A 23,904-nucleotide genomic window follows, 5' to 3' on the forward strand; every position below is an offset into this window, starting at 1 on the left:
GCGCGCGCCCCTCCCCCAACACTTGATTGTTAGCTTGAATAGCTGGGTGAGGTTCCCCGCCCATGGAGAGAATCTCCCAAGTAGGGAAGGCCACCCTGGTGCCTCTCCCGCTTGCCCTGCCGCTGGTGGCTGGATCGCACCAGGCGCAGGATAATGGGGCACCCTGGGTGTGCATGCCAGTATGGCGCTCTGGGCGCGTGGAATGCCCAGGGCATGCGTGCGAATGGGGTGCTCCGGGCACCGGTGGCTGGCGACTCTCACTCGCAGTGCATGGACCGCTGGGAACGTTAGCAGTGCTCGCTCTGCAACCGGACCGGGGGCGCGCGCCGGCGGCTGCTCGCTGCTCCTGAGTGTGGGCTGTGCTCGCTCTGCAACCGTACTGCTCCGGAGTGTGGGCGGTGCTCACTCTGCAACCGGACCGGGCGCGCGCCCGCGGCTGGTCGCGACTCCCCAGTGTGGGCTGACTCACCACAGGTGCACTCCCTTGCGGCTTGAATGAACGTCCCTGCGGTAGCTTCCTCCACACCCTCGTCTCTCAGATTCAAGTGATAACAGTCCTTTCGCTTTCAGTTTGTGTGGAACTCCGGAATGCTCCGAGGATAAATTTTTCTGTTTCTAGTTGATAAATTTGTTGTGATTTAGGGGAGATCTGTCGGACGCGCTGCTCACGGCGCCATTTCCGTGACGTCACTCCAATGTTAATGAATTTCAACCATTTTGTGGAGTGGAAAGAGGACAAAAGAATACATAATACATGATTATATTTATATCAAGTTAAAAATAAATGAAATATTTAATGATGTAAACTAAGGTGGTAAACTACAGAGAAAAGCAAGAATGTTATCATAAATCACAGGATAGTGGTTTTTAGAAAAGCGGGAAGGTTTATGAGGTCGCCAGCTTGAGTAAGGGGTCACTCACTCTACTGTAGTCCCTCCCACTCCCCCGGTCAAGCCACACATGAGAAAGCAAACAATGAACAGCTAAGGTACTGCAACAAAGAATTGATGCTTCTCATCTCTCTACCTTCCTCTCTCTCTCTCTCTGTCTCTCTCTCTCTCTCTCTGTCTCTGTCAAAAAAAGAAAGAAAGAAAACCAGAGGGTTTAGTAATTGGCAGCAGGTATGAGAGATGTCTGGACAGTGCTCTATTTGTTGATTGGATCATAGTTTTATGAGTTAATTTGCTAAGCTCTACATTTTTATTTTGTATTTTTATTTATTTCACAGATATACAAGAAGAGGTTAAACTATTTCATTATAAAATAATTGTTATGCAAAGAGGTGAAGCATTTGAAGTTATTAAAATGATTGTTTACAGGCTATTTCAGTAATAGGCCACCTTCAGTAGTCAATTAGCATTTGACAGTGAAAGATGCTGTATGGTGAAGTATAACCTTGAATGGAAAGAAAAAAACTTCAACTGTAAAAAGGTATGTAAGATACAGATCTTTTTCACCTATGAATGTATTTTGCAGAAAACAAGTTTTCATAGTCGGTTGGGCATTATTTATAATCCTACATCAAAAATAAATGAAGAGAACACGGCTATTTCTAGAGGAATTTTGGCAGCTTTTCTCACACAGAAAAACAACTTTTTGAGAAACTTTCTCAGGAAACTGGCAGAAGAAGAAACTGCTACATCTATTTACTCTGGAGATAAAATTAAAACATTCCTTACTGAGGTCAGTAGCTATTTGTTTGATATAGTAAGTATGTATTGAATATTTCAAAAGTGTAAGTCAATGGTCTTAGATATATCATGTTACTGAAAAAAATATCAGTTAATAGGTATAATCATTTGGGGGTAATAAATATTCCTTTAACTGAGAAAAGATAAATGTTAAATAATATTATTTTGCCTGGAGGTATTTAACAAATCAGATTTCTTATATTTCAACTACTGCATGATCCTTAATGTTGATACAATTCTGGTTAGGATATGTCCTTAAGGAGTGGGAATCAAAGGATTATGTAAATAAACCTTAGGTATTTCACTGAAGGAATCCTGTATGAGGGAAATTTCAAAGATAGAAGTTGACCTTCTATTATGACCTGTGGTAGTGCAGTGGATAAAGCATGGACCTGGAACGCTGAGGTCACCGATTCAAAACACTGGGCTTGCCCAGTCAAGGCACATATGGGTGTTGATTCTTCCTGTTCTCCCCCCTTCTCTCTCTCTCTCTCTCTCTCTCTCCCCCCCCTCTAAAATGAATAAATAAAATCTTTAGAAGATGATCTGGTAGAAAGTTTCACTAATTCATTCAAAAAATATTTATTGATTGTCTACCAGACAGTAGAGATATACATACTTTTGAACAAGGTAGATAGAGTCCCTGCTTTTGTGGAGCTTACATGGTAGTGGGAAAGACAAAGTAAGTGATAATGGAAAAATAAAGAAACATAAGAGGGCAGATAGTTGGAGGGACGCTCTTTTAGCTGGAGTGGTCAAGAAAGGTATTTCTAAAGAGCTTACATTTGGGCAGAGCTCTGCATGAAATGAGGCATTAAGCCATGGAAGTCTGTGGGGAAAATGTACCAGGTTGAGGAACATAGCATGTCTAAAGGCCTGACACAGAGATAGTCTTGCCAGGTTTGAGGTATAGACAGAAGATTATTATGACCAAAATAGAGATATGGAGAATACTAAAATATGAGGTCAGAAATGAACCCCAGATATTTTTACCACTTGTAGGCCATAGTAAGGAATTGAAATATTTTCTGAGTATAATGGCAAGTCATTGAGGAATCTTGAAGAGGTGAATAATTATTAAAATATGACCCTGGATACCATGTGAGGATTTGATAGTAGGTACACAGAGTAGAAATAGGATGAACAATTAGAATGCTATTGCAGTAATATAGGCAAGAAATAATGGTGTCTTGGACTAGATAGTAGTGGTGGGGATGGTAAAGTAGTTGTATTATAGTCAACAGGATTAGTTGATCGATTGTATGTGATGTGAAAAGAGTAGGCGACAATTTTGGCTTGAACAGCTAGACTTTTTTGAGATGGGGAAGAGAAGATTTGGACACACGGGATCAAGAGCTAAGTTTTGTACATGTTAGTTGGAGGTGCTTGTTGGACGTTCAGGTGGAGATGTTGAGTTGACAATTGAGTAAATGAGTATAGAAATCAATGAAGGGTTGTCATTTTTGTTTTTTGAGAGTCAGTTTGAGGACCATCGACATTAGGTATAATTTCGCGCTAAGAAACTACATGAGAAACCTCAGAAGTGAGGATGGGGTGGAGAACAGAGGTGTTGAGAGCTAAGCCCTAAAACATTCCAAAATGTAGAGAAACACAAGAAAAGGATGAGCTTGTAAAGGAGACAACAGGCAATGAGTTAGGAAGATAACCAGGAGAGCATGGTATCCTGGAAGCCAATGGAGAATGTAGTTTTTATTTTAAGTGAGAGATGGGGAGGCAGAGACAGATTCCCACATGTACCCCAACTGAGATCCACCTAGAAAGCCCCCTACTCAGTCATTGCTGGGGCTGCTGCTCCGTTGCTCAGCAACCCAGCTATTTTAGTGCTTAAGGCAAAACCATGGAGCCCTCCTCAGCACCTGAGGCCAACTTGCTCAAACCATTTTGAACCATGGCTGCAGGAGGGGAAGAGAGAGAGAGAGGGAAGGAGGATGGGAAGGGGAAAGGATGGAGAAGCAGATGGTTGCTTCTCCTGTGTGCCCTGGTCAGGAATCGAACGCATGACTTCCACACACCAGGCCGATGCTAACTGCTGAGCCAACCAGCCAGAGTAGAGAATGTATTTTCAGAAGGAAATAATCACCTATGCCGGATGTTTCTGAAATCCATCTTTGTAACTGACAATTTTATTTGTTAAAGTGGTCATTGGTGACTGAGAAGAACAGTGTCTGTCAAGTGATAAGCATAAAAGTGAAATAGATTCAAGAGAAAATGGGAAATCGGGAAGTAGAGACAGCAAGTATAGTTCTTTTAAAGAACTTTTTTATATGGGGAGCAGAGAAGTGTTCTGTAGCCAGAATAGAAATTGAGATCAAGGAAAGCTTTCTCAATTTGGGAGATGTCACCTTTTTGTATGCTAATAGAAACAATCTATCCAACAATGAGAAGGGATGATACAGACAGGGCAGCAAAGTTCTTGAGTAGATAAGAGGTGCTGGGATCCAATGGACAGTGTTAAGTGTTAGTCTTAAGAACAGGAATTGTTCATTCATTTTAACCAGAATAAAGGCAAAATGTATGGGTATAGATGCAGAAGGGTGGATTTATTTGATGGTAGCAAGAAAGTACTTCTTTTCTGATTACTTTCATTTTCAAAGTAAAGGTCGGTAGCTAAATATTAGAATGTCAGTAGGTGCTATTAGAGGTTTGAGAAAAAAGGAGAAAATGTCAAATGTTTTTCTGTTATTCTGAGAGTAAGAATGTGAATTCAGTACATGAGTGTGGTAAGATTTCTGAGGGCCCACTTGAGGTTAATGACCACAAACTGAAAGTGATGCCTGACCAGGCGGTGGGGCAGTGAATAGAGCATTGGCCTGGGATGCTGATAAGCCAGGTTTGAAACCCCAGGTTTCATCTGGCTGAAGTGCAAGCTCACCAGCTTGAGCGCAGGGTCACCAGTTTGAGCGTGGGATCATAGACATGACCCCATAGTTACTGTCTTGAGCCCAAAGGTTGCTGGCTTAAAACTGAAGTTCACTGGCTTGAGCCCAAAGGTTGCTGGCTTAAAACTGAAGTTCACTGGCTTGAGCCCAATGCTGCTGGCTTGTGTAAGGGGTCACTGGTTCAGCTGGAGCCCACCCCCTACTGGGTCAAGGCACATATGAGAAAGCAATCAGTAAACAACTAAGGTGCCACAACTCGGAGTTGATGCTTCTCTTCTCTCTCCCTTCCTATCTGTCTGTTTTTGTCTATCCCTCTCTCTCAATCTCTTGCTTAAAAAAAAAAGAAGAAAGAAAGAAAGAAAGAAAGAAAGAAAGAAAGAAAGAAAGAAAGAAAGAAAGAAAGAAAGGAGGGAGGGAGGGAGGGAGGGAGGGAGGGAGGGAAGGAGGAAGGAAAGAAGGAAGGAAGGAAGGAAGGAAGGAAGGAAGGAAGGAAGGAAAGGAAAGAAAGGAAAGAAAGAAAAAGAAGGAAGGAAGGAAGGAAGGAAGGAAGGAAGGAAGGAAGGAAGGAAGGACGGAAGGGGAGAAAGAAAGAAATAAAGAAAGAGAGAGAGAGAGAGAAAGGAAGGAAGGAAGGAAGGAAGGAAGGAAGGAAGGAAGGAAGGAAGGAAGGAAGGAAGATTGGTTGCCCCCCCCCAACTTTATTAACACTGTTTGGGTATAGATGCAGAGGAAACACAGTTATATTTAATCAGAGTTGGGGTTTTGCCAGGGAAGTAATAACTATAGAGAAGCAATCAATGGAGCTGAGCATAGAAGGTTGATGTTATAGTAAAGGATATAAGGGTATAAGCTGGGAAGGAGGAAAATTATGATATGGGAAGTATGATGGACAGTAAACAAGTGGTAGGGGTCAGAAGACTAAAAGTGCTGAGTAATGGTTGGTCTGGTAGCACTGGAATGAGTGAGTTGGAAGGTCAGGGGCTTGTGGTCAGAGAGAGGATGATAGAGATAGAGATTTTAGAAGTAAAGATCTAGGACTGCACTGTCCAGTACTGTAGTCACTTATTACTTGTGGCTGTTTTAAGCTTAAAATTAAATTAAACTTTAAATTCAGTTCCTCAGTCATATTAGCCACATTTCCAGGGCTCAGTAACCATTTGTGGCTGTGACTACCATACTGGACAGCACAGGGGAGACATTTCTATCACAGGAGCACCGGGGAACTTGTTAGAAGTTCAGAATGGAAGTCCCCACCCTGATGTACTGAAGAAAAAACTACATTTTAACAAGGCACCAAGGTGATTTGTATGAACATTAAAGTTTGATAACTACTGATATGGAGATGTCTTGGTATGAAGATATAAGGACCTTATTTGTGGTTTATTTATGTGACTGTCCATATATTTTTTTACTATAACCGTGAGTTACTTTGATATTTCTGAAGTTACATGCACTATTAACTAAGTTGGTTTTGTGGGCGTGGTACAGTGAGGTGAGATAGGTTATTTCTGTTGTAAACACTACTTCTTGAGTGCACCAAAATAGGTTTATTGAGTTCATAATATTTTTTTTATTCAGTGAGAAGGGAGGCAGAGACAGACTCCCACATGTGCCCCAAATGGGATCAACCTGGCAAGTCCACTAGGGTGTGATGCTGTGCCCATCAGGGGTGTTAAACCATTGCTCAGCAAACAAGCTTTTTCTTAGCGCCTAAGGGAAAGGCCATGGAGCCATCCTCAGCACCCAGGGCCAACTCGCTTCAGTTGAGCGATGGCTGCAGGAGGGAAAGAGACAGAAAGTGAGAAGCAAAAGTAAGAGGGGTGGAGAAGCAGATGGTCACTTCTCCTATGTGCCCTGACTAGGAATCAAACCCAGGACATCCACACACTGGGCTGACACTTTACCACTGAACCAACTGGCCAGGGAAAATGAGTTCAGAATTTAATAAACATTTTATTTCTTGAGTGTTAAATTTTATTTAAATTGATGTTCCCAACATTTTGCTAATCAGTAATTCACCTGAAATTCTCAAAGAATGAATAGCAAATTATATCACTTATAAAACGATGTACAAATATTATAATTTACTTGGTGAAGAAACATTCCTTTTTTTAAAAAATTGTGGTTTCAGAACAAAATAGTACTTTATCATAATTTAGTTTAATTTAAATTTTACACTAATGTATTAAAATAGGCTTTGTTAAGAAAATAATTTGATATATTTACTGTTTTTTTATTCATTTCATTATTTTCATGCTTTAGGGGATAGATAAGGATGCTTTTGAGAAAAAATATAATACCGTTGGAGTGAATATTTTTCAGACTCACCAGTTGTTCTGTCAAGATGTACTTAACTTGAATCCTGGAGAAATGGGTATTGTCTGCAATGGGAAAGTAAGTAGGACAAATAGGTGTTCATTTTTGTTAGTGAAACTGAGATACACAGGTCTCCAACATTTTTCTCTTACAACACACCTGATATGACACACGCAGAGGATGGTGTTCATATGCTAGACACACCAGACAGGCCTCAGCATAAGTGAAATGGGTGCTGCGAGGTTTAATTTATGGCACAGTGCCTGTCTCTTCATCCCTTCTGCCATTGATGAGAACACTGAACACGGGAAAGGAAAAATGTTCTTGTGGGGATAACTTTCATTTTGTCCTAATGTAAGTATTAGAAAAAGCTACTCAGTACACATTACAACATTGTGATTGAGAACCACTGTTATAGTAGGTATGGAAAATTCATTGTGAAATCTTATTCTTCTTGTAGCTTTCTCTACAACTGTTTAGCAGTACAATACTTTTGTATTGAAATATAAGGTTTGATTTATTAATATAAACTTTAAAAATCTATAGGTAAAATTGCTTCCACCATCCTAATAAAATTTCTTAAAAGTTTATTGTTTTACCTTCCAACCCTTTTTTTTTACCCTACAGAATTGATTTTCTTAAATACATAATTGTAATTTTATACATGGTATCTTATATCACACTTTTTTTCTGAGTATTTTTTCTGACTAGAGAGCATATTTATAGTCACACAAAATTAACGAATAATAGCTACTTATTAATATATTTTGTATATGATAGTCTGATTTTGTTTCTCAAAAATTATTTAAGTTTTAAAAAGTTGAATCTGGTGCTTAGATTCATTAAGAAATAAACTAATGCAATGTGTTTGATATACCTCTGCCTGAACTATTAAATATGTATTCCCAAATCATCTTCAAAGCTCTAATATACTCTTGGTTTGTTTTCTACATTTTTATGAGCTCTGTTCACCTGTGTGTTTTATCCCCATATTAGTATTCCCTTAAAATTATGCTTATTCTTTTAAAAAAATTTTAATTTAGAGAGAGAGAAAGGGAAACAGAGAAACATCTATTTGTTGTTCCACTTATTTAAGCATTCATTGGTTGATTCTTGTATATGTCCTGACCAGGGATTGAACCTGCAACCTTGATATATTGGGCCAATATTCTAAAAAACTGAGCTACCTGGCCAGGGCCTTATTAGTTTTTCTTATCTAAATTCATAAACAATAAGAATTGGGGAAGAAGATGGCAGCGGAGTAGGCAGACACACAGACTCCCAGCTCACACCACCGAACTGGATTATAAACTAATTTATGAAAAATCAGCGTGAAAAACCAAATCTGGACTACAAGAACAGCTTTCAAAAATCAAGGAGCACTGAATGACGTCAGAGTAATGGCGGGGTAGGAAGCGATACCGATAAATCTCCCCCAAAACTCAACAAGATCTTCAACCAGAAACAAAAAAACCTATACTTGGAGCCTCCAGATGCTTCGCAATACACCCAAAGGTATGGTTGAGTGAAAAATTGGCTAAATATATAACCAAACCCCGAAGGAAATAGGGAGTAAGAAATGCTCCGACTTCCTCACTAACCTAAACAGGGCGGCTTTCTCTGGTAACTGTGAATATAGAAACTGAGGTGGGCAAAGGGGGTGAATAGATCCAGGCCGTGGCACAAACGGCCGAACCAGGCTGTGGCATGGATATCCAAACCGAGGAAAAACTGATCCTGGGGCAACCCAGGCAATACAAGCTAACACTTGTGCCAAAACCAAACAAAGAAAGACAAGCGGAGTGGCCATTTTACCCAGTCTCCTGGTCGGCGTGCGCGCAGTTAGTGGGCGAGAGATTTCTTCCTAGGCCCCGGGAGTGGGTGCCCATGTTGCCCCACGGAGAGGCAGGGTCAGAGGCCTTTCTGTGGGCCGAGGGCAGAGTCTCTGGGCAGCCCCAGCGCCCTGGGAAAGCCACGCACGGGAGGGAGTGAGAACTAATTCCAACGGTGGAGATTTTCCGTGCTGGAGGCAGTTTCACTCAGAGGGAAACGCGGCCAGTCTCATATCCTGGTCTGCGCGCACAGATAGTGAATGAGAGATTCCTCCGAGTGCCTCGGCAGTGCGCGCCTGTGTTATCGCACAGAGGGGCAGAGTCAGGGGCCTTTGTGCGGGCCAAAACGGAATCTCAGGCCGCCCCAGCGCCTTGCAAAAGCTGCGCACGGGGACGGAGCGAGACTCAATTCCAACGCTGCAACTTTTCCCTGCGGTTGGGGGTTTCACTCAGAGCGTAAAACTGCTGGCCGGATATCCTGGTCGCAGACAGTGAGTGAGAGTTTCCTCCAAGAGCCCCGGAAGTGGGCGCCCGCCTGTGTTACCGGACAGAGTGGCAGAGCCAGAGGTCTTTGAGTGGGCGGAAAGCCCGCCTGATTATGCTAGCAGCTCTGACTGACTGAGCCTTACCCAGAGCCCTGTGCTGAGTGGAAATAGAGTGGGGAGTGGCCAGCTCTTTGAGCCTCTTACTATCCAGGCAGAGGCAGCAGCAACCCCATAGCTGGATTATCAGGCTACTAATTGAGGAAGGAAAGACTAGGAGAAAGGCTCCAGGAACACGGACTCTCTCACTGTCGGAGCCTATAAATGCTAATGAACCTCGACTGCCAACGAGACTAAAGCACAATACATGACATCGCCATAGAGACTTATCAACTGCAAACCTCTACCTGAGCGTGCCAAAGGGGCAGAACCTGGGGTACAGAGTCACTGACCAGGAAGAGGGAGAGAAAAGAAAAAGCAAGAAGATAACCTCTCAAAATCAAGAATAATCTGCAGACTTTATAACCTATCCCATTTTATTATATTTGTTTGTTTGTTTCTCTTATCTTCATTCTTGATACTTTTTTTTCCTCCTCCAATTTGGCCGATTAACTCTCTGCCGGTCTTACTCTCTCCTCTCCTTGAACTACACTACCCATAAGTGTTACATCTCCCATTATCTTTTCTCTTCTCTTCCTTTCTCACTATGAGGGTTGCACTCCAAAACCCTTAACTCTCTCTCTCTCTCTCTCTCCTTTCTTTTTTCTTCTTTTAGTGGTTCCCTCTTTTTTTCTCTCTCTCTCTTTCTTTTCTCCCTCTATATTAGTTTCTTCCTTTCTCCTTTACATCTCCTCTCATTCAAACCTCAATAACAAACAAATTATCTTATCTGGGACTCAAACTTATGTTTGTGACAGTTTGGGGGGGTTTTACTTCACCTTTTTAACTCACTAGCAGTGCTCCCATCCCTGGCTCTCCATATTATCTAGTTCTTGTTCCACTAAATACAATAGTAATTTTTTAATTTGTCCCCCGTTTTTTCCATTTTCCTCTTATTCCTCTCATCATAGATCTTAGACAACCAACACCTAAAAGCAAATCATTTTATTCTTGACCCAAATTTTTTCCTTATTTGCTTTTTGTGGGTCCATATGCTCTTTTTTTTTCTTTTTTCTTTTTTTTTTCTTTTTTTTGCCCATTTATTACTTTTCCCCAATTCAGGCCCTCCATCACAGGCATTGTTTGTTATAATTCACAGTTCACCACAAGATTTTCTCAAGAAAGAGGGGAGAGGAGAGGAGAGGAAAAAAGGGGGGGGGAATAATTTTCTTTTTTTTTAATTTTTATTTTATTTCTTTATTTCATTATTAATTTTTTTTAAAAAAACAACTCTTTTTGATTTTTTATTTTTTGATTATTTTTTTATTTTTTTAACTTTTTATTCTTTATTAAATCTCATTAATACTATCAACAAAACCACCCTCAGATGCCATTAAGGAAGAGAAAATCAAATATCATGGATACAAAAGAAAGAGAGGTAACACAGCTAGATGAGGAAAAATCTATGGAGAAAAAATTTAATATATTGGAAACCTCGGAGCTAAATGACAGAGAATTCAAGATAGAAATCCTAAAAATCCTCCGAGATATACAAGAAAACACAGAAAGGCAATTTAGGGAGCTCAGAAAACAACTCAATGAACACAAAGAATATATGTCCAAGGAAATTGAAACTATAAAAACAAATCAAACAGAGATGAAAAACTCAATTCACGAGCTGAAAAATGAAGTAACAAGCTTAGCTAATAGAACAGGTCAGATAGAAGAGAGGATTAGTGAAATAGAAGACAAGCAACTTGAGGCACAACAGAGAGAAGAAGAAAGAGACTCAAAAATTAAAAAAAATGAGATAGCCCTACAAGAATTATCTGACTCCATCAAAAAGAATAACATAAGAATAATAGGTATATCCGAGGGAGAAGAGAGAGAAAATGGAATGGAGAACATAATCAAACAAATAATAGATGAGAACTTCCCAAGCCTGTGGAAAGAACTAAAGCCTCAAGTTCAAGAAGCAAACAGAACACCGAGTTTTCTTAACCCCAACAAACCTACTCCAAGGCATATCATAATGAAATTGACACAAACCAACGGCAAAGAAAAAATTCTCAAGGCAGCCAGGGAAAAGAAGAATACAACATATAAAGGAAGGCCCATTAGATTATCATCCGATTTCTCAGCAGAAACTCTACAAGCTAGAAGAGAGTGGACCCCAATATTTAAAGTCCTGAAAGAGAGGAACTTTCAGCCACGAATACTATACCCATCAAAGCTATCCTTCAAATATGAAGGAGAAATAAAAACATTCACAGATGCAGAAAAGATGAGGGAATTTATCACCAGAAAACCCCCACTCCAGGAATTACTAAAGGGGGTTCTCCAATCAGATACAAAGAACAAAAAAAAACAGAGCCACAAGTAAAAGCTCCAAGAAGAACACAATAAAACCAAATTTAAACTGTGACAACAACAAAAAGAAAGAGGGGGAGAAGATGGAGATTAACAGTAGCAAAGGACGATGGAGTGCAAAAGTACTCACAAAATAGTTTGCTACAATGAACAGGGTAGGGACTTTTTCATTACTCAAAGGTAACCACCATTGAAAAAACCACCACAGAAGCACATGAGATAAAAAAGATAGCAACAGAGGAAAGATGTATGGAATACAACCAAATAAAAACAAAAGATAGAAAAACGAAAGAGAAGGATCAAACAAGACACAAAACTAACAGAAAGCATGATATAAAATGGCAATAGGGAACTCACAAGTATCAATAATTACACTAAATGTAAACGGATTAAACTCACCAATAAAAAGGCACAGAGTAGCAGAATGGATTAAAAAAGAAAATCCAACTGTATGCTGCCTACAGGAAACTCATCTAAGTAACAAGGATAAAAACAAATTCAAAGTGAAAGGCTGGAAAACAATACTCCAAGCAAATAACATCCAAAAAAAAGCAGGTGTAGCAATACTCATATCGGATAATGCTGACTACAAGACAGGAAAAGTACTCAGAGACAAAAATGGCCATTTCATAATGGCTAAGGGGACACTGAATCAAGAAGACATAACAATTCTTAATATATATGCACCAAACCAAGGAGCACCAAAATATATAAGACAGCTACTTATTGATCTTAAAACAAAAACTGACAAAAACACAATCATACTTGGAGAACTCAATACACTGCTGACAGCTCTAGATCGGTCATCCAAACAGAGAATCAATAAAGACATAGTGGCCTTAAACAAAAAATCAAGGAGCAAAGAAGAAGCCACAACAAACCTGGTAGGGAGTGCCTGAATCTGCCCTGCTTACAAGAATGGGGGGGGGAGGTGAGGCTGGGCTCTCAATTCCAAGGAGGAGAGCAGTAAGTACTGCTCACAGCCACTTACCTGGTGACCAGGGAACAAGGTGTGTTGAAAGGGCCTGCTTGTCTTCCAAAAACAGGATAAAGAGAGAGATGGATGGTGAGGGGGAGAGGAATATAGGTGATGACATAAAAAGCTGACTCATTCAGAGCTGGAGGCAGCCATAACTGAGGGAGGGGCTGATCCTTCCACAAAGCAAAATACAAAAGTACTTCCAGGTCACAGAGATACAGACATCTCTCCAGCTCCAATCAGCGCAGCAAGACACAGCTGAAAACAAGAAGTGCGGAGGAGGGGCAGTAACTCAGGTCTCCTTGGAGATCTGAGATACACCTCCCCCTACTGAAGCTGAGAAAGCAACCCGCCCCCAGAGAGATTAACTGGCAGAAGAGGATTTCAGAGACTCAGGTCACACCCACCACATTCCTGGATAGTTTCAAATAAGCCCCCTGCTGAGATCAGCAAACAAGACAATCACCTGTTAAGAAAACAAACAAATCAAGACTTCAAAGCCGTCCAAATCCTAAAGTGGATTACAAATAATAGCTGATGCCAACCTAAGAAGACTTAGAAACAACACAAGTAAAAACTAGAGACAGACAACACCAAGCCTAGACTCAACCAGCTCTACAAAGAAAACACCCAGATACCCAAGCACAATGAGAAGACAAAGAAGTGCAATCCAAATGAAACCACAAGAGAAACAAACCTTCAGGAGATGAACTGAGTGATATGGAAATAATCAAACTTCCAGATGCGGAGTTTAAAATATTGATTGTAAGGATGCTTAGGGATCTTAGAATAACAATGGATGGTCATCACGAACACCTAAATAAAGAAATAGCAAATATAAAAAAGGATATTGAAATATTAAAAAAGAATCAGTCGGAGATGACAAATACAATATCAGAAGTGAAGACCACAATGGAAGGAATTAAAAACAGGATGGATACAGCTGAGGATCAAATCAGCGAGTTGGAGGACAACTGGAATGAAGGCATGAAAGCAGAGAAGAAAAAAGAAAAGAGACTCAAAAAGTCTGAGGAAACTCTAAGAGAGCTCTGTGACAACATAAAGAGAAATAACATCCGCATCATAGGGGTTCCTGAAGAAGAAGAGAAAGAACAAGGGATAGAGGCTTTGTTCAATCAAATCATAGTGGAAAACTTCCCTAATTAATGCAGGAGAAACTCTCACAAATTCAAGAAGCACAGAGAACTCCACTAAAAAGAAACGCAAAGAAACCTACACCAAGACACATCATAATTAAAATACCAAAGCTAAGTGATAAAGAGAAAATATTAAAAGCTGTGAGGGAAAAAAAGACTATCACCTACAAAGGAGCCCCCATAAGGATGACATCCGACTTCTCAACAGAAACACTTGAGGCCAGAAGGGAATGGCAAGAAATATTCAAAGTAATGCAGAACAAGAACCTACAACCAAGACTACTTTATCCAGCAAGGCTATCATTTAAAATTGAAGGAGAAATAAAAAGTATCCCACCTCAAGGAATTCATTACAACCAAACCAATGCTGCAGGAAATGTTAAGGGGCATGGTGTAAACAGATCAAAGTGGGAAAAGACTATAGCAAAAGAAGAATACAGCTTTAAAGAATAAAATGGCAATAATCAACTACATGTCAATAATAACCCTAAATGTAAATGGATTAAATGATCCAATCAAAAGACATAGGGTAGCTGCATGGATAAGAAAACAGGACCTGTACATATGTTGTTTACAAGAGACACACCTTAAAACAAAAGATGCACATAGGTTGAAGGTAAAAGGATGGAAAAAAACATTTCATGCAAAAGGAAATGAAATAAAAGCTGGGGTAGCAATACTTATATCAGTAAAGTATTAAGAAAGAATATAGTAAGAGATAAAGAAGGCCACTACATATGATAAAGGGAGCAATCCAACAGGAAGATATAACTATTCAATATTATAAATATCTACACACCTAATATAGGAGCACCTAAATATATAAAGCAGATTTTGATGGATATAAAGAGCGAGATAACAGCAACACTATAATAGTAGGGGATTTTAATACCCCACTAACATCACTAGATAGATCCTCAAGAAAGAAAATTAACAAAGAAACAGCAGAATTAAAGGACACACTAGATCAACTCGATTTAATAGATATCTACAGAACCTTTAACCCCAAAGCAGCAGAATATACATTCTTTTCAAGTGCTCATGGTACATTCTCTAGGATAGACCACATGTTAGGGCACAAAAGTGGTCTCAACAAATTTAAGAAGATTGAAATCATATCAAACACTTTCTCTGATCACAATGGCATGAAACTAGAAATCAACCACAACAGAAAAGCTCAAAAATCCTCAAACACATGGAAACTAAATAGCAGGTTGTTAAATAACGAGTGGATTAAGAATGAGATCAAAGAAGAAATAAAAAAATTCCTAGAAACGAATGATAACAAGCATACAACAACTCAAAATTTATGGGAGACAGCAAAAGCAGTACTGAGAGGGAAGTTCATAGCACTACATGCACACTTTAAGAAGCTAGAAAAAGCTCAATTAAACAACTTAACCCTGCATCTAAAAGAACTAGGAAAAGAGCAGCAAGTAAAGCCTAAATGTAATAGAAGGAAGGAAATAATAAAAATCAGAGCAGAAATAAATGACATAGAGACTAAAGAAACAATACAGAGGATCAATGAAACTAGGAGCTGGTTTTTTGAAAAGGTAAACAAGATTGATGAACCTTTAACTAGACTCACCAAGAAAAAGAGAGAGAGGACTCAAATAAATAAAATTAGAAATGAGAGGGGAGAAATAACAACTGACACAACAGAAATACAAAGGATTGTAAAAAAAATACTATGAAGAACTGTATGTCAAAAAACTAGACAACCTAGATGAAATGGATAAATTCCTTGAAACATACAATCTTCCAAAAATCAGTCTGGAAGAATCAGAAAACCTAAACAGACCGATTACACCAAATGAGATCAAAACAGTTATCAAAAAACTCCCAACAGAGAAAAGTCCTGGGCCAGATGGCTTCACAAGTGAATTCTACCAACTATTCAAAGAAGAACTAACTCCTATCCTTCTCAAGCTATTTCAAAAAATTCGAGAGGAAGGAAGACTTCCAAGCTCCTTTTATGAGGTGAGCATAATTCTGATTCCAAAACCAGGCAAGGACAACAGAAAGAAAGAAAATTATAGGCCAACATCCCTGATGAATATAGATGCTAAAATCCTCAACAAATATTAGCAAACCGGATCAAACAATATATGGAAAATATCATACACCATGATCAAGTGGGATTTATTCTGGGGAAGCAAGGCTGGTACAATATTCGCAAATCTATCAATGTTATTCATCACTTAAATGAAAGGAAGGAGAAAAACCACATGATAATTTCAATAGATGCAGAAAAAGCATTTGATAAAATCCAGCACCCATTTATGATCAAAGCTCTCAGCAAAGTGGGAATACAGGGAACTTACCTCAACATGATAAAAGCCATCTATGAGAAACCCACAGCCAACATCATACTAAATGGGCAAAAATTAAAAGCAATCCCCTTAAGATCAGGAACAAGGCAGGGGTGCCCCCTTTCACCACTCTTATTCAACATAGTCCTGGAAGTCCTAGCCACAGCAATCAGACAAGAAGAAGAAATACAAGGCATTCAAGTTGGAAAAGAAGAAGTAAAGCTATCATTATTTGCAGATGATATGATATTGTATATAGAAAATCCTAAAGTCTCAGTCAAAAAACTACTGGACCTGATAAATGAATTCAGAAAGGTGGCAGGATATAAAATTAATACTCAGAAATCAGAGGCATTTTTATACACCAACAATGAACAATCAGAAAGAGAAATTAAGGAAACAATCCCCTTCACTATTACAACCAAAAAAATAAAGTACCTAGGAGTACATTTAAACAAGGAGACTAAGGACTTGTACTTGGAAAATTATAAAACATTGATAAAAGAAATCAAGGAAGATACAAACAAGTGGAAACATATACCATGCTCATGGTTAGGAAGAATAAACATCATTAAAATATCTATATTACCCAAAGTAATTTATAAATTCAATGCAATACCAATTAAAATACCAGTGACATACTTTAAAGATATAGATCACATATTCCAAAAATTTATATGGAACCAAAAGAAAACACGAAAAGCCTCAGCAATATTAAAAAAGAAGAATAAAGAGGGAGGTATCACACTTCCTGATATCAAGCTATACTACAAGGCCATTGTACTCAAAACAGCCTGGTACTGGCATAAGAACAGGCACATAGATCAATGGAACAGAACAGAGAACCCAGAAATAAACCCACAGCTCTATGGACAACTGATATTTGACAAAGGAGGTAAGGAAATACAATGGAGTAAAGACAGCCTCTTCAATAAATGGTGTTGGGAGAATTGGACAGCAACCTGCAAAAAAATGAAACTAGACCACCAATGTAGACCATTCACAAAAATAAACTCAAAATGGATAAAAGACTTAAATGTAAGGCGTGAAACCATAAGCATCTTAGAAGAAAACATATGCAGTAAGCTCTCCGACATCTCTTGCAGCGATATATTTGCTGATTTATCTCCACAGGCAAGGGAAATAAAAGACAGGATAAACAAATGGGACTATATCAAACTAAAAAGCTTTTGCATGGCCAAAGACAATAAGAACAGAATAAAAAGACAAATTACACAATGGGAGAACATATTTGACAGTATGTCTGATAAGGGGTTAATAACCAAAATTTAAAAGGACTTGTAAATCTCAACACCAGAAAAACAAACAATGCAATCAAAAAATGGGCAAAAGAAATGAATAGACACTTCTCCAAAGAGGATATACAGATGGCCAATAGGCATATGAAAAAATGCTCAACATCATTAATCATTAGAGAAATGCAAATTAAAACCACAATGAGATATCACCTCACACCGGTTAGAATGGTGCTCATCAACAAAACAACACAGAATAAGTGCTGGTGAGGATGTGGAGAAAAGGGAACCCTCCTGCACTGCTGGTGGGAATGCAGACTGGTGCAGCCTCTGTGGAAAACAGTATGGAGATTCCTCAAAAAATTGAAAATCGAACTGCCTTTTGACCTAGCCATCCCACTTTTAGGAATATACCCCAAGGACACCATAGAATGGTTCCAGAAGGAGAAATGCACCCCCATGTTTGTGGCTGCATTGTTCACAATAGCAAAGATCTGGAAACAGCCCAAGTGTTCGTCAGAGGACGAGTGGATTAAAAGCTTTGGTACATATATACTATGGAATACTACTCAGCCATAAGAAATGATGACATCGGATCATTTACAATAACATGGATGGACCTTGATAACATTATATGGAGTGAAATAAGTAAATCAGAAAAAAACTAAGAACTATATGAACCAATGCCTAGATGGAACATAAAAATGAGACTCAGAGACATGTACAAAAATGTGATGGTAACAGGGAGTGGGGTGGAGGTGTGGGGAAGGGGCGAGGAAGGAGAGAGAGGGAGTGGGGGAGGGTAAGGGCACAAAGCAAACCAGATAGAAGGTGACGGAGGACGATTTGACTTTGAGTGAGGGGTATGCAGCATAATCAAAGGTCAAAATAATCTGGAGATGTTTTCTGGGAACATATGTACCCTGATTTATCAATATCACTGCATTAAAATTAATAAAAATAAGATAAAAAAAGAATTGGGGGAAAAGTGAGAGACCCATTTCCTCAAGCTACCACAGATAAAATATATCTGCTTCAGTAACAGTTTTTTAAAAATTGTCACAAATTAATGAAATAGTTGCCACATTTTATTATAATAATATAAGGTACAGGTTGGGCAATAGTATGTTTATAGTTTGTATGAAAAATAATACAATAATTAATAAATAAAAATATAAGAACAAACTTGTTTCACATACCCACAACTCTAAACCTAATATTGCCCCACCCTATATTAGTGAATTTTGATAGTCAGTTATATAGAAACCCAGAAATAACATTACTTTTTCTCTCTAACAATTACTTTGGGAAGAAATAAAGCTTTTTAGAGTAGTTTTAAAGTATATGGTTACCTTTGGTTCTGTCAGTCATTTTAAGAAATAAACAGGAAAAAATACTCCCACTGTATCTAGTACCTGGCCTTTTGACTATACATATGGAAAAATTACTCTTTCTTTTTTGTCATTTTCTAGTTTATTTCTTACTCTGTTATCATTATTAGTGGTAACAAATATTGTAGTTCTGTTCATCTTATTTCTAGAACTTTGTTTTTCTCTCTTTTTTTTAAATTGACAAAATATTCAGATATTAATTTGTCACCTGCTGTGAACCAACATTCTTCTAGGTCAGTGGTAGTCAACCTGGTCTCTACCGCCCACTAGTGGGCATTCCAGCTTTCATGTTGGGCAGTAGCAGAGCAACCAAAGTATAAATAAAAAGATAGATTTAACTATAGTAAGTTGTTTTATAAAGATTTATTCTGCCAAACTTAGCGAAAATCCAACATAAAGTACTTGGTAAGTAATTATTATTATATGCTTTAACTTGCTGTAACTCTGCTTTATAAATTTTATAAAGTAAAGTTACTTCCCTACTTTATAAATCACCATTACTGTGGAACCAGTGGGCGGTTAGAAAATTTTACTACTAACAGAGATACAAAAGTGAGTGGTAGGTATAAAAAGGTTGACTACCCCCATTCTAGTTTCTGAGAGAACCGTAGTGAACAAGCATGTTTTCTTGGTGTTTACATTTTGGTGAGCAGTCAGATAACAAATAGTATCCTTACTGATAAGGTGTCATTTGGACAGAAAACCAAAGGAGATGAAGGAACAAGCCATGTCTGGAAGAGGAATTTCTGGGTAGGCCTTGAGAAGAGATCATGACTGTGTGTTTTAGAAATAGCAGTATATTGAGTGGAGGAGTCAGGAGAGAAGCTCCGAGAAGTTGCTGAGGTTCATTTCATGAGTTGTAAAGTTCATAGTTCTGGACAGGAGGTTGACTTGATCTGACCTATGTTTTATTTGGATCTCTAGTGACTGTTACATTGAGAATAGACTATAGGGCTCAGGAAACATGGTAGGACATAATTGCTATGGTCCAAATGAGGGATGATGAGAACTTTCACCAGAATGGCTGTGGTGGAAATAGTGAAAAGTGGATATGGGATATATTTTAGAGGAAAATGAACAGTAATGGCTGACAGATATGATGCGGGGTGGGGAACTACATAACTAGCAGAATGAAGTTGTCATGTATTCAGGTAAGAAAGACTACAGAAGGATTGGCAGTTGTTCAGATGTGGAAAGGGAAAGATAAAGATTTCAGTTCTGCCTGACCTGTGATGGCACAGTGGATAAAGCGTCAACCTGGAATGCTGAGGTCACCAGTTCAAAACCCTGCACTTGTCTGGTCAAGGCACATATGGGAGTTGATGCTTCCTGCTCCTTACCCCTTCTCTCTCTCTGTCTTTCTCTCTCTCTCTCTCTCTTTCTCACTCTCTCCTCTCTAAAATGAATAAATTTTTTAAAAATTTTAAAAAAGAAAAGATTTCAGTTCTGAACGTATTAAGAGTTTATTATTCAGTTCTGGATCTCCAAGTAGGCTATTTGAGTTGACAATTGAACATATGACCTGAATTTAGGGGAGAAGTTGGGGCTAGAGATAGTGTTACGTCAAGTTATGTTGACTTTTTATATAAATAGAAAATTGTGGTTATGATTATTATTTATTTGTACAACCATGGTTTGAATAAAAATGTATAATATATCTGAAAATAAGTTCCATGGTTTATGAACTATAAAGCAATACTTACGACTCTATCTCAGAGTAGTGGTATAAAGCACAATAATCACAGCAATTACGGCAAATAGTTATCATTCTGAATCGAATAGTTTAATGCTTGAAATAATTCTGACATTTTAAAAATGAATCTTCATTCTGAACCTGCCAAATGTTTACATTAGAATTGGAACATATTCAAAGTAAAAATTATGAATAATCAAGCATGACCAGGCTGTGACAGTGAATAGAGCTTCGTCCTGGGATGCTGGGGACCCAGGTTCAAAACCCAGGGTTGCCAGCTTGAGTGCAGACTAATTCAGCTTTAGCACAGGCTCACCAGCCTGAGCACAGGGTTGCTGTCTTGAGCATGGGATCATAGACATGACCCTATGGTTGCTGGCTTGAGCCCAAGGTCGTTGGTTCGAGCAAGGGGTCACTGGCTCAGCTGTAGCCCCCCCCAGGTCAAGGCACATATGAGAAAGCAACCATTGAACAACTATGAATTGATAGTTCTCATCTCTCTTCCTTCCTGTCTTTCTGTCTGTCTCTCTCTTTTGATAATATATATATATATGTATATATATATGAATAATAAAACTAAGAACCAATGATACTGTTTTTAATTTTAATTTCAATTAACAGTTGGCATTTAATATTAATTTCAGATGTACAGCATAGTAGTTAGACATTTATATAACTTATGAAGTGATCTCCTCAATCCGTCTTCTTCCCACCTGACACCATCCACAGTTTTTACAGTACTGTTGACTATTTTCCCTATGCTGTACTTTATGTGCCTGTGACTGTTGTGTAACTACCAATTTGTACTTCTAAATCTCTTCACTTTTTCACTCAGCCTTCCAACCCCCACCCAACCCCTTCTCATCTGGCAACCAACAATGATACTTTCTTACTGGGTGCTGAAGAATTAAAAATTTGATATTATAATATCAAATAAAACCCTAAATAATACTGTTGCTATAATTATAATAAGTTTATTTTTATTATACTACATATTTACAAACCACTGAGAGACATGGGTAGTAGAGCGTAGGGAAACAAGGCCTTTTTTTTTTTTAATCAAGTATATCTTTTTTTATTTTTATTTATTGATTTTTTAGATGGAGGAGAGAGAGAGAGAGAAAGAGAGAGAGAGACAGGGAGAAAGAGGGGAAAAGCGGGAAGCATCAACTTGTAGTAGTTGCCCGTATGTGCCTTGACCCAGCAAGCCCAGGGTTTTGAACCAATGACCTCAGCATTCCAGGCTGACACTTTATCCACTGCACCACCACAGGTCAGGCACCTTTTATTTTCTTAAAGTAGACAAATCTAGTTGCACCATCAATTATATATAGCCTCTGTGAGACGTGGTTTCTTGATTTGCACAATGAGAATGGTAATAGTATGATTTATAGCGTCAGATTAAATATACTTTATACGTAAAGCACATAGAACAGCCCCAGACACCAAGAAAATTTTCAATATTAACTCCTGTTTTCTCTTTAAATATTTGAAGGTTGTCAGGGGATACAGTGGATACATTGGTAGGTTAATCTATGTTACACTTGATGAGTCAGTATAGAATCAAGGCCAGCTGATCAAACTTCCGAGTGGTGAGAGACTTTTAGCTCAGTATGTAGATAAACACTCTGAGTTTTCTAGAGTTTTAATAAGCTGTCAAAGGAGGTAATACATTTTTGTTACAGCAATTATTCTGTGTAACTAAAAAAAAATCACATTTCTAAAATGTTGTAAAGATTTAAGCACCAGGTAGGTTTTAGTCTTCCAATACATGTTTAATGTTCCTTTTCCCATCATGGATATAATGTGATTGACACAGAAAAATCAAGTTTCTCCTAGGTCCATGATGGCGAACCTTTTTATAAAAACAGGGTTGCTGTCTTGAGCATGGGATCATAGACATGACCCTATGGTTGCTGGCTTGAGCCCAAGGTCGTTGGTTCGAGCAAGGGGTAGTGTAGCAACCAAACCGCACCGCGATTGGCCCACCATGAAAGCTGGAACACCTAGTAGTGGGAGGGAGGGACCAGTTTGACCAGCACTGCAGAAGTGGGCGGGTTTTTTTTTTAAGTCTTTATTTTATTTATTTATTTATTTATTACAGAGACAGAGAGTGAGTCAGAGCGAAGGATAGACAGGGACAGACAGACAGGAACGGAGAGAGATGAGAAGCATCAATCATTAGTTTTTCATTGCATGTTGCAACACCTTAGTTGTTCATTGATTGCTTTCTTATATGTGCCTTGACCGCGGGCCTTCAGCAGACAGAGTAAACCCTTGTTGGACCCAGCGACCTTGGGTTCAAGCTGCTAGGCTTTTTCTCAAACCAGATGAGCCCACGCTCAAGCTGGCGACCTCGGGGTCTCGAACCTGGGTCCTCTGCATCCCAGTCTGACGCTCTATCCACGGCGCCACCACCTGGTCAGGCAAAAGTGGGCGGTTTTTATAAAAAAAAGTTCATTGCCCTGGCCGGTTGGCTCAGCGGTAGAGCGTCGGCCTGGCGTGCGGGGGACCAGGGTTCAATTCCCGGCCAGGGCACATAAGAGAAGCGCCCATTTGCTTCTCCACCACCACCCCACCCTTCCTTTCTGTCTCTCTCTTCCCCTCCCGCAGCGAGGCTCCATTGGAGCAAAGATGGCCCCGGGCACTGGGGATGGCTCCTTGGCCTCGGCCCCAGGCACTAGAGTGGTTCTGGTCGCGGCAGAGCTACGCCTCGGAGGGACAGAGCATCGCCCCTGGTGGCCGTGCTGGGTGGATCCCAGTCGGGCGCATGCGGGAGTCTGACTGTCTCTCCCCGTTTCCAGCTTCAGAAAAGTACAAAAAAAAATCTATAAAAAAAGTTCGCCATCACAGTCCTAGGTATTTAGTATTTTAGTATATGTACTGCCGAAGCGAGCATGGTATTTGAAGTTGGACTTACACAGCTAATAGAGTCAGTTCTCTGGTCAATTTAATCAATAAAAATAGACCTCTTGTTAATTCCTTAAGAAAATAATTTGAGGTTTTATCTCCTTATTCTGAGCTATTAACAAAACTACTTGAGTCACAAGAGAGGCTATAGATAAAATTTCAACAGTTTTTCAGGCGTCTCCTATTCATAGTCCAAAAAATATAACATTGAAAGTGCTTAAAAATGTTATATCGCCTGAGTAGGTGGTGGTACAGTGGATGGAGCATTGGCCTGGGACACTGAGGACCCTGGTTTGAGACCCTGAGGTCACCAGTTTGGTGTGGGCTCACAAGCTTGAGCATGGGGTCGCAGCTGGAACTTGGGATCATAGACATGACCCCATGGTCGCTGCCTTGAGCCCAAGGTCTCTGGCTTGAGCAAGGGTCACTGGCTTAGCTCGAAACCCACCCACCCCCTACCCCAGCTCAAGGCACATATGAGAAAGCATTCAATGAACAACTAAAGGGCTGCAA

At 39.3% G+C, this 23,904-nt stretch overlaps 1 protein-coding gene across 3 annotated transcripts in view; it reads left to right on the top strand.

Annotated features, from left to right (window-relative positions):
- UGGT2 (UDP-glucose glycoprotein glucosyltransferase 2) overlaps positions 1-23,904 on the top strand; it is a 282,351-nt gene that overhangs the window by 159,858 nt on the left and 98,589 nt on the right. For all 3 annotated transcript variants that reach the window (XM_066236801.1, XM_066236802.1, XM_066236804.1), the window contains 2 exons: positions 1,477-1,683; positions 6,854-6,985. In XM_066236801.1, the coding sequence (XP_066092898.1) occupies positions 1,477-1,683; positions 6,854-6,985 (339 nt within the window). The remainder of the gene's footprint in view (positions 1-1,476; positions 1,684-6,853; positions 6,986-23,904) is intronic.

Source organism: Saccopteryx bilineata, chromosome 6 (assembly GCF_036850765.1).
Source record: "Saccopteryx bilineata isolate mSacBil1 chromosome 6, mSacBil1_pri_phased_curated, whole genome shotgun sequence".
NCBI classification, from domain to species: domain Eukaryota; kingdom Metazoa; phylum Chordata; class Mammalia; order Chiroptera; family Emballonuridae; genus Saccopteryx; species Saccopteryx bilineata.